The 12,494-nt window shown below is 37.0% G+C and overlaps 1 protein-coding gene across 4 annotated transcripts in view; it reads right to left on the reverse strand.

Moving 5' to 3' along the window:
* ARMC1 (armadillo repeat containing 1) overlaps positions 1–12,494 on the reverse strand; it is a 35,446-nt gene that overhangs the window by 20,730 nt on the left and 2,222 nt on the right. For 2 of the 4 annotated variants that reach the window (XM_064706168.1, XM_064706166.1), the window contains exons 2-3: positions 10,429–10,632; positions 6,296–6,387 (exon numbers count right to left, since the gene is read on the reverse strand). In XM_064706168.1, the coding sequence (XP_064562238.1) occupies positions 6,296–6,387; positions 10,429–10,620 (284 nt within the window). In that variant the 5' untranslated portion in view covers positions 10,621–10,632. The remainder of the gene's footprint in view (positions 1–6,295; positions 6,388–10,428; positions 10,633–12,494) is intronic. The other 2 variants (XM_064706167.1, XM_064706165.1) reach the window with 1 other exon arrangement.

Raw genomic sequence — 12,494 nt, forward strand, 5'->3', positions numbered from 1 at the left:
TATTATTAACAAACACATTGCTCCAGCAAGAAATTCACTGGAGTCCCACAGCCCAGAGATGCACCAGCAACCAAGGGTGTCACTGTATTGGGAAAAAGAACTGGAAAGGAAAGCCCAGGAAAGTTAACATGGAACAGACAGATGTGTGTATTATTCTTCCTACAGGTGATACAGCACAATTTGGAAACAGTAACTAAAACCAAAATTTTTGGAACCTACTGCTCACACAAAAATGCAAGGCCTAGGATAATCATATTTTTCTCCAAAAACACAACTTCTCAGTGCCGAATCACAAGTACTGCAGAGTGCAAAAATAATCATGCAACAGAATCATGCTTCCCATTAGCCAATCTCAACTGTTTCTCAACTTTGACGTGTTAAAGAAACCCCACATGCCAAGGATTACAAAAACAGCATTACTAAGTGATTCAGGCAGAGAAAAATAAAATCTCTACAGTCTATAAAAAGCTGTTTCCTTCTCCTTTGCAGATCAGAATTTAAGCATTCCACTTAATAACATCAATGCATTAAATGTGAGAAATTTAGAGGTTTTTAACTGTAATTTCTCATAAAGAATTATCTTGAAGCTATATGGCAACTTCCCTTTAATCATCAGATATCCCTTTAAATACATAGTTTGCCTACCTCCTAATTAATATATGGCCTTTGCCCTGTCTTTCTCCAACCATCCATCCTCTCACAAAGAAGAAAAAATATTATGCCACACAACAAAAAAATTATACAACTGTTGTGATGCAACATCCCTACTATTTTAATTTCAACAAATACTATCTGAAATACTTGGCTTTTGCCTTTTTTCTTTGTCAGATATCATAAATTCAAACTTTGCCGGTTTCAATGAATAATTAAATTTTCAAAAAGTGCAGGTAATTAAGACTACCGAAAATTAAAATTGAGTAAGAAGTCAGCAATTATAGACTGCATGTATTTTACCAGATCTGCAAGGGACTCTAATTAAACACATATTAATTGCCCTAATCTTCTTAGGCAAGTAATAAATTGGAAGAGCTGATTAATGCACTGGATTTAGTTCAGCTTGTTAAATCTGACAACCTGGCAAAGGAAGACTATCTTGAAAAGCTCTTTTAGCTAAGTAATTGGAATTTTACTCTCAGTAATTTGCCATTCCATAATAAGAGCTATTTAGTGCATTGACTCTTCATCAGTGTTTTTTTTTAAAATACATATTAGTTATACTGAAACAGTACCATTATGCTACTCATAAAGATTATGAAAAATTATGAACTTTGACCTTTATTGTCCATCAAAAGACACTTTCACTCTGAACACAAATTAGTGTATTTCCTTGCAGGCAATAAATCCTAATTAATTTTAATTCTAGAAGCTGCTAATAACATTTTAGAAAGTCCATATGGACACATTAAGTCCTCTACACAATTCATAAAGCCAGCAACTAAACCAGTTTTCAATATTAAATTACTGCTGATGACTGCTGGAATACAGTGAAATACCAGTATTCAAAGAGCTTCAATCTCTTCTCTCTTTTTTTATCTATTTATGCAAACACTTCTGCATGGACACATGACAAAGAAGTGCAACATTTTTGTAATATCAGCCATAAAAAGAAAATAAGAGAAATTTGGAAACCTCCAGGTAGATATTTTAAAGGTCTGCTATGTCTCAAGTTTCACTTAAAAATAAACAGATGTAGGTGAACAAAAGAAAAAAATCTCCCTTGCTAAAGAAAAAAACAGCAAGTAAAGAACAGGGAACCAGAAATTTTTATACTTGAAAAATGTTTTGAAGTATTCCATGAAAGCTGAAACAGCTCTTCATATGTCCTAGAAAATATGAAAGCATATAAAGTCTTTCACATGAAGAAGCTTAGAAAGTCATGTGTTCCAAATAAAGTTCAGTCAGAAAACAAATCTTAAAACATAAAAATATCTAGCTGCCATCAAATTTTCATTCTGTACTCCTCAGAGCTGACATCCTCCTGTAGCTTCCAGGATCTACACTTAAATTTTGTTACTCTTCAGTTAGCAAAATCTAGTGTTCATATGCCTTGAAAATCAGTCACAGTGAACCGGAAACCTATTCTTTGTTCCTTAAGTGTACTACAACTAAAGAGTCAGCCAGATATCAGTTTTGAGCAGCAACATGATTCTCACAGCTAAGCTTTAACACTTAAAATGAGCAAAACAGCAAAAAGTTGATGAGATAATACCAGAGGACTGATAAGCCATGGAAAGAGACATGAAGGTACTTCAAAGAACTGTCAAACTCAGATGTCCCAAATATTTCCTACTCACTGATCATGATGCAGTGCAATTTACCACTTACCACTGAGGTCCCCAGCACAGGAGAAATTCTTCACTGTGAGGGTGGGGAGGCACTGGCACAGGCTGCCCAGAGGAGCTGTGGATGCCCCATCCCTAGAAGTGCTCAGGGGCAGCTTGGATGGAGCTCTGAGCAACCTGGATGAGTGGAAGGTGTCCCTGCCCAAGGCAGGAGGTCAGAACTACATGATCTTTAAGGTCCCTTCCAACCCAGACCATTCTATGATTCTATGGTTGGATAAACAGGTGGCACACAACTTCAGCTCTCATTCTCAGTAGTGTTCATGAATGAAACAGTATTTTGCCATCATGATAGTTTAATTAAGTGGCAGAGCCTTTTTCTATGTTGTTGTACTATTTCGATGGAAGGGTTAGGGCTTGTGCCTAAGGCTCCCATGTACTACTAAAAGATGCCAACAGTAGAAAACCAATTCCAACCACTTTCCAGCTGATGGCATTGACCATCTAAAGATCTGTTAGACTTGTTAGCTGCACTCAGGCTATGAGAAAAAATTCCATATCTGAACTTGAGGTCTCTAACACAGAAACCTTCAAGGCTTATAAAAAGACACATGATGAGAAAAGCCCTCAAATTTCAGGATCAGAGATTTGCTGATCTCTTTCAGCAAAAGAGAACTGGAATGCTAAAACACCTCCACTTCCTAGCACAGCATCAGTTCAGCACTGCTGAACACAAACTTAAGTTTGAAACATGACAATTATTCAGTTTATGATTTGCCTGCACTCCATTTCATTGCTTGAGAAGACACAGCACAGCTTTATCAGTGGCAGAATACAGTTTGTCATAAATCAGCACTGAATAGGGAAAGCCACTGAATATTATTTAGTTAACTGAGAAAATGGACAGTGAGAGTTGAAAAATCCTTGCTGAAAAGGAACTATTCAGATGACAGGATGTGCGTCATCTGTCAGGAGCTAAAAGCAGTGACTACAACTTCTGGTCCAAAAGATGCTGGGTTCTGTCTCACTTGAAAGAAAGAAACAAAAACAGGAAAAGCAGAATTCTGACAGAAGTTCCTATCTTTTTTGTATCATTTATTTGCATTTTTGTACCACATTACAAAAAAAAATTGAATCCCAAATTAAATTCTGAAAATAATAAAAAAATATTTTAGATAGAACAATGAGTTAAATACACAGATTTTGGAAAGTACATGGGAACAGAAGAGCATGAAGTAATTTTGACCAAAGCATCCATTAACGTCTAGTTTCAGTTCAACAGACTACATCATCTTCTGGTAAACTGAAATCAATTAAAAGCTAGAACCTGCATTTTGTAAAGCAAATCAAAGACAGCAGAGGCCTTGTTTTCTGCCCTACACACTTTCTAACAAAAAACCCCAAAACCTTATTGTGATAAAAAGGAGTCTACATTTATCTTCTCAGCATTTTTCTTCCATCTTTCCCCATATTTATGCAGGCAGTACAAAACTCAACTTCAGCATTTCCTGTCAACATTAAAACCTAAAATCCTGACAAGCACATGACAAAGTCTTGTGGTTGAAGATGCTATGTATTTAAATTTTCATGATATCACACTTTCCAAATGTTACAAGCACACAAATCCAACGTATGTTCTTACTGTTGCCAAAGAGCTTTCTAGAAAAAAAAAAAAACACCTACAAGATTTCCAGTTTTCATTGACTTATCTCTCATTTTCTGCACATATCTGAACTTTGCTCTTTTGGCCCCTGAAACTGAAACCTAGAAAAAAATGTTGTTAAAGAATTTTATGGCAATCTCTTCAATGTTTCCCAAGTAATATTTGCAAGCTACAGAGACTGATAATGAACTGCCATTCCCCTCTCAACTTTTACAGAATGTCTCTGCACTCCAAATAGACACATAATTCATACTAAAAGTAAGTTCTTTTGAAACACATGCTTCTGTTATTACCTAAATGTTTCAGGTCTTATTGTTATTATAAAAGTAGCAAAGACTTCTGTATAGTTCACTTAATTATGCTTGTCCTTAGAAAAGGTGAATATCTTAAGACTTAATTCCATTTTTCTCTCCATACATCATATTGGACCACCTATCATTTCAAAAGTTATGATTTTCACATTATTTTTAAAAAATTGACACATCTCTTCTAAATTTTAGTAACTTTGTTCACTTTTCTTTTTAAGACACGTTTTAAATCCTTGTGTTTTGCATAAGTGGTGAATCACAAGGTGATACTCAGGAATAATGCTGAATTCCATTCCAATAGCCTATCATCTTCAGCTTTAGCACAATTATTGAAGTACTTAAAGATAAACAGCAGTAATATTTCCTAGATCACACAGAACTTGAGTACAAATCATAATTTCTCCTCCTTCAGGTTCACACATCTAGACAAGGAGTGTCAGACAGAGGGAAATACAACAATGACCCCGAATCCTGGGCAGCACCAAAAGCAGTGTGGCCAGCAGGTTGAAGGAGGTGATTCCCCCCACAACTCTGCTTTCATGAGACCCCACTCAAACTACTGAGCACAGTTCCAGTGTCCTCAACATAAGGACAGAGATGGAGCAAATCCAGAGGACAGCCACAAAGTTGGCAAGAGGACTGGAACACCTCCCTTACAAAGCCAGGGTGAAGAAGTTGGGGCTGTGGGGGGAAACCTCATTGTAACCTTACAGTTTTTGACAGGGCCTACTGGGAAGCCAGAGAGGGACTCTTCACCAGGAACTGCAGCAATAGTTACAAATTGGAAGAGGTTAGATATTAGGAAGACACTATTTACAGTGAGGGTGGTTAGGCACTGGCTGCCCAGGGAGGCTGTGGGTGCCCCAACCCTGGCAGTGCTCAAATCCAGGCTGGATAAGGCCTTGAGCAACCTGGTCTAGTGGGTAGGGACTAGATGATCCTTAGGGTCCATTCCAACCCCCTAACATTCTATGATAATAGGACACACCACCAAAACTGGCAGGGCTGTGGGATGAAGGAACTAGCAAAGCCAAGCCTTGTGTTTTTCCTAAAAGAAACTCATACATCTACAGCACAAGTGACAGAGGTTCAACTAACATATTAAAATATTCAAAACTTTTCTACCTAAATATTTAATATACAATTCCACTTGTGTTTTACCCTTTTTGAAATAATTGTTTTAAACATCATCTGAGGCATCTCAGTGCATCAACATGACTTTTCTCTACCCCCATGGAACAGCTCCTCACATCTCCAAAGTCCAGAGCTCCGACACAGCACTACCAAACTCTGTGTAAAATAATCACTTTCAGATAGTTTGATGGAAAGTTAATTGCTGCTATGACAGAATAATCTTTGAAGGAGGCTGTTGGGGTTTCTTTTGAATAGTGATTCACCTTAATTAATCACATAAATTTCTGATGATTAAGTGCATCATCTCCAGTGTGCATGTACATAGAGATCTTCCAGTACTCAAGACTCAGCAGTTAGAAACCTTGAGAAAATCCAACAATCACAAATTTTAAGAGACACAACCCATCTGACACCTCATACAAAGCTATCAGAGACCACTATAAACCTCATTAATTTCTACTCCACCTGCAAGATGTTCTCTCAACACAGAACTGCAGATACTTACCTCCAGAAATACACTGAAACAAATTCCCTACCCAAGGGTGGGGTTCAAAGAATAAATGTGGCAGATGCCAAGCAATTTCTTTAACTGCAGTACTGCAAGGCAACCTTATACAATGATAGGAAGGATTACAAGAGAACCTGAAGGAAAGGGACAAAATTTGTTATCTTGTAACAAGGCAAAGAAAATTTGTTGTTTGGCAAATGACCTGCAAATTAGTATTTCTCGTAGGCTATGGTCTGACTACTTCAAAATAACATAAAATGAAAATCTTTAATTGCAGCCACATAATTTCAAGAAGGCAATATTAGAAACTTAGTATACAAATTCAGGCCAAGTTGCACTTTGTACCACAACTATATGTTTACACTGTTTGGATCCAACATTCCACTGTAAACTTACTTACTTTTGTATTACATTCTGTAAGCTGAGCATCATACCCAATTCACTTTTCATCTTTTCTCTGTTGACACGGCACTCGGCCAAATAGCGGAGAGCCTGAAAGCAAGAGGAGCACAGCAGATCAGCAACACATCCAGCACATCACCAGTCCTTTCTGTTAGTGCACATCTGCAAACAGTCACAGAGGCAGGTCTAGTAGGGAGAGAAAGAATTATCACCTACTATGAACATTAAAAAATATTTTATTTTTATAAATACACAAAAAGCACAGAGGAATCTATGAGAATTGGAGAGACTAGCGTTTGCTAATACCAGCTGACAGCCTAAGGGACAATTTAACAGCTCTCTACAGCTATGCAAGAAGCCTTTACAAAGATGGTTGAGCCCAACTTTCCTCTACAGCAGCAGACAAGGGGGAACAGCCACAATCTGTAGCTTGGGAAGCTCAAATCAGGTATAATAAAAAGCTTTTTCTCCTCTGAAGGTAGCACAACACTGGAACAGATGACCTAGTGGAACTGCAGAGTGAACGAGACAAAGCTACAACTGACCTGATTGAGTGCTGGTGACAGTCCCAAATCAAACAGGAAACTGAAGTGAATGACTTCCAGAAGTCCCTTCCAATAAACATTTATGTGACCTGAGATCTAAAGTAATTTTTATACATGATGCTTCCAGTATAATCTCCATCAATTTTGTGGGGTCCCCCAGTACACAAAATAGAAAATTCACCACTACCAAGTTCCTACTGTCCTTAAAGGAGTTCTAAAAGATATATAAGCTTATGAAGACTAATTGCAACTTCATCATTCCAAACAGGAATAAGAACACCAGCAGCAGCAAGCTTCTTAGCTTACTGTGACCTAAACTGGGAAATTACACTTATTCATTGCTCAAGGTTTTGTTTACTGGACTTTCAAGGTAGGCTCTCTGCACAGTTTTACACTGTTGACCTCAGTTGGTAACTGCATATTCACATGATCCTCCTAACATAACACTCTTCCAATTAAAATGTCAGTCCTTCTTTTCTTGAGACATCTCTCTATTGCTTGTGCTGACAAAGTTATCTTAGAAGGAAACTCCAAAGGTGTTTTACTGATGTAGGTGCAAGAACTGCACTTGAAAAATCCTGCAATACACAAATACAGTGATTTATAAAATGGGGTTTGTGACACAAGGTTTAGAAGCACACCAACTCTTTATATATAGCCATGTAGTAGCTACACTGCACAGTAACAGCTTTAAAAATAACATGCTCCTTAATCCCCTCAGAAATAGAGGACTTATCAAAAGGGCTTGCTTTTTCCAAGTCATCCTCTGCACATATCAGGTAAAATTCTCAAGATTGTTTTATTGCCTTTCAAGAAACTCTGGCTGCTGCCTGGCATGGTAAGAACCTGAGATGTGATTTTTGTTATTCCCTGATGAGGACCAGTATCAATAGTTACAGCTTATAAATGCTGTATATCCATTTATTATTGTACTTTTCAACTATGAGGAAATACCTAAATGATATCTCTCAAGTAACTTGCATGCTATGAAACATATCCTTGCCAGAGCAACAAGTTTCTTATTTTTATTCCAGCAATTTAATAAGGGTGCAGCTCAGCTGGACAAAGAAAAACCTATTCTCTTTTTTGAGTCACAGCTCAAATAAATCATGAGTCCAACTTAATTGACCCAACTTTTCAACACTAGGAAGTTCCCATCCCTCCTGCCTTCCACAGGAGATACAAAGGTATCCCTTCAAAGAAGTGAGATCATTTACACTTATTAAATGCAGTATACTGAAAGCATAGGGGAAGTTATTGATATGAACTTTGGCTCAGCTTCTGTTCACCTAAACACTTACCTGGGTTAGCTTTAAGGCTCACATAGGTGAGTTCATCAAGTAAGGTCAACATAATGAATACCTGCATAGTTTAACAAAAAATACACTGCTGCCAGTCTTGATAAAAAGACATCTTTGATGGTTTTGATGTGAAATTTTAAAGTACTTCCTTAACTTCAGGGTCCTATTTCAAAAAATTTTAGTCCAAATTTCAGAGGGGAAAAAATAATATTATCTGTGTTACTTCTGATTTTTTAAATTTATATCATTCAAAAATTCTAACATTTGAAGTATATAATAAAGAGTTTCTGAAATCAAGACTAGAGAAAACCAGAAATAGAAATATACAGAACATATATATCAATTCTTCATACAAAAAAAAAACACCCTCCCCCATCAAAAAAAACACATCAAAAAAAAGTTATATATGGAACTATTATGATTCATAAAGATTACAGATTATTAGAATTTCAAGTACAGGAATTTCTGAGCAGTACATGAAGAAATTTAAACTCAGTGCTGCACATCCTTTTATTAGGTACACATTTAATGGAAGATCATTACTTTTAACTATTCCCATTCAAATGGAAGCACTTTTTGACCAACAGGATGACTACAAAAGCAAAAAGACTTTTCAGAATGGAAGAATATAAAACATGAAGGCTAAAAAGTTGTCAGCAAAGACATTTAAATCTTCAGAAACTAAGCAGTTCAAGAACTCATTAACACAAGGAGTCTGAGTAGCAGACCAGAACCTGTATCCACAGTAAACTGATCCATTTCTCATGGCAGCCACATCCTGGTCTCTAAATCCTGAATGTCAATCCACTCTAACTGGGGGTTATCACTCCATGGGACAGCCCATCTGCCTCCCCTCCTCAGCCAAGGAGATTTCCCTTCAACAAAACTTGAGTACTGCCAGGGGCTGTGGAACCACACTGCAAACTGGGCTAGTGCTCATCACTCTTGACAAAACCAGTTCTTTTATGCAGAACTAGTTTTTGTAACACGATCAAGAGACTGCAAATCCCAAGCAGGCAGTGAGAATACACAGCCCAACATAACAAAGGAAGGAAAAAGACAGTGGGACAGTTCTTCCAAACAAGAACTCCTTTTAAGATCACAGCCTAAGAAAACTACACTGGGAAGAAAATCAATGCAACACATTTCCAAGAACAGTAAACTCAAATCTACGTTCTCCTACTGAAGAAAACTACAGTCTGCCAAATGCCATGGCAAGGCTAACCTAAAAAACAATTAGCAGGACAGAAGTTTCCTTATGGGACCCCCCTCCCCAAACACAAAAGAAATCAGTCACTAAAGTAATTTCAAGAAGTCCACTAATATCCACTATGAAAGCAACACAAATGAAAACCAAAGAATTATGGTACAGATAGGTCCCAGTGATACAAAGAATAATGTACACCTGCCATGTACACATGTAAAAGCCAGAGGTCTTTGCTCTTTCATATTCTTTACAATTAAATAATGACATAATTGAAAAAAAAAGGAGCACCACATAAACTTCAGAAACTTAAAATCTTAGAATTCCAATCCAACTCTTAAAATTATTAAATTCTGACTTTTGTTTCTCCCATTTCTAAGCAAGAAATACATTTTTAAGCTAATATTACAATTTAGGGTAAGAAATCAGGATTTCAGCATTTATGATTTAGAATTTGAAGAAACAGGCAAAAGCTGGAACAAATTGTATTAGATACTGATAAGTTTTGGGTTGGTTTGTTTGTTTTTAATACCATGAGGCTGTTCAAATGCTGGAAGAGTGTACAAGAGAAGTTATGGAATCTTCATCCTTCAAGATGTGAAGACCAAGTGAACACAACCATGAGTTGTGATCTGAGTGCACCTAATCTGGGCATGGGATTGGACTACATTTCCTTGGCAGGTTGTTTCTAACCTAAGTTATCCTATGACTGGATTTTGATTTTTATAAAGGGAGTATCAAGTCACTGTCCATATTTACCAAACTCTATGGCTTCATCTTAAAAAAGAGATTTAAGGGTCCTTACCTCCCTCCACACAAAAAGTGAAATAGCTGTATTAGGGAAAAAATGCAAAGTAAATTATTATCTTTTAAAAAAATTCCCTGGAACAACCTGTCATTTTTGAAATACATGCTTTAAAAAAAAAAAAAAACATGTAATAAATATCAACATAATATAAAACCAGGCATTATTTTTCACTTGTTTAAACAGTTTCATTTGTAAATTGCTTGTTTAAACAACTTGCTGAACAAAGTTGAAAAATTCCCTACCAACATGGAAATTTATCTCCAGAATACTTACTAGTAAAGCTGAATGAACAACCTGAGGGTTGGGATGGTCCAAAAAGAGAATGAGACCTGGCAGGCATCCTTGATCCTGAACAATGGCCCGTCTGTTCAATGGATCAGCTGCTAGATCTCGGAGCTGGTTAACCACAGACAGTGCATCAGGCTCCTCACTCATAGCAGAATTCATCTTTTCTGCACCATTCATACAAAATACCTGCTGGGAAAAAAAAATATTACTACTATCACAACATTTATCATCAATTAAAATAGAGACAAAAAAAAGCACAAAGGCAATGATTTGCTATAAAGAAAAAGGTAAAAAAAGCCAAGGACCAGAATTCATGGAAGGTGGATGGAATTGATAAGGATCTGGGTCCTGAAATTTATAAACTGGAAATCTAAACTTCCTATGCAGAGAACAGATATATTTGGATAACAAGGCTTTTATTTGTTTCCTGTATGTCATTTCAGACTAGTCAATCTTTATGGGAGTATTATGTGTTAGTTTTTTTCTCCTTACATTAGTGAAAAATGTTTTCAATAAATGCAGTCTTCTCACAAGCCACCCTAGAAGTCCATAAACATACTTCTGTGCAAGGGTGCAGAACCAAAGCATTTTCAGAGCAGCTTTGGCAATCAAAGAATTTTACAAAAAATGAACCACAAAAGTCAACAAAATATTAACAGTGCATCAAGAACAGTGAACATCAAGCTTTATTCTTCATCCATATATCAAATAACTAATGCAATGCCATACATTCAAAGGCAGAAAGGGCTTTGGAGGCTGGGTTTGAGCTGTTTTTTCCCCTTTTCACAAGTATCCCTCGATAAAAAGCAAGCAGGTCACGCCTTGCTGCAGTCGAAGTCCAAACCACCAGATCAATTTCAAAGGAGACACGTGTTAGTGTGAGAGTATCAGATTGCAAAGCTGTTTAATAATAACTACTTAACAGGCAACAAAAGCATAAGTTTGCTCAAAGAAAATGCTGAAATCTTGGTGCAAAAATAAAGTTTCTTTGTGCCTCAGAAACTCCTAAATGCTAACTGTAGTTCTGGTTATTGCCAGTACCAACTCAGCCAAGTAACTTAAGGCACAAAAGTGGGAGTGAATGCATGCTGTTAATTTGTTAAATCACTCACTGTCCCCCAAATAAAGAACAAATACAATTTTTAAGCCATCACATTCTTTTAACATCATTTGCCAACATTAAATAGTTTTTCTTCACCGAAGGTTGGCCCCTGAGGAACATAAATTTATCACACTCATCAAAAACAATGAACCTAAACATACATTAAGATTATGATAATTTCTGAAATTTTCACAGGGAAAAATGCTGTTAACCTCTAAGTCAATGTTTCTCACTTCAGGAGAGTGCTAGAGTGAAAATTACAGGCTAATGATTAGTCTCCAGACTATTTCTCTGGACTATCAGAAATCAAAAAGATATCAACTGGGAGATACAGTAGCTCAACCAATAAAAGTTTGTGTTTCCAAAGGAAAAAACTCTAATATAAAAAAACAAAACAAAACCTCAGCAAACAAAACCACCAAACAAAGCCAAAGCAGCTCTGTTGAGTATTATTAACTATTTTCCACAGTACACAAAGGAACTTATTATTCAAGACTTAGAAATCAAGTCAGGAGTGGAGCTGATGCTAATCAAAGTCTCTGACTTCCAAGTCTGTGTCCCAAGCACCATATCATTCCTATTCCTGATCACCTTTTGCCTTTTTCCTTCTAATCCTCTGAAGAACCCACGCACAAAACCAAGTTTTACCCCCACCTATTCCATTAGGCTACACTGATCTGAAGGGAGCTACAAGAAAGATGGAGAGGGACATTTTACAAAGGCATATAGGGATGGGACAAGGGGTAATGTCTTTAAGCTGAAAGGGGGCAGCTTGGGATTAAATATTGGAATAAATTGCTGTAAGGGTGGTGATGCATTGGAACAGGCTGCCCACAGAAGTTGTGGATGTGCCATCCTGTAAAGTGTTCAAGGGCAGCTTGGATGGAGCTCTGAGCAAGCTGCTTGAGCGGAAGGTGCTCCTTCCTGCGGAAGGGTAGGAGTTACAACT

This window comes from Zonotrichia leucophrys, chromosome 2 (assembly GCF_028769735.1).
Source record: "Zonotrichia leucophrys gambelii isolate GWCS_2022_RI chromosome 2, RI_Zleu_2.0, whole genome shotgun sequence".
Taxonomy (NCBI): Eukaryota; Metazoa; Chordata; class Aves; order Passeriformes; family Passerellidae; genus Zonotrichia; species Zonotrichia leucophrys.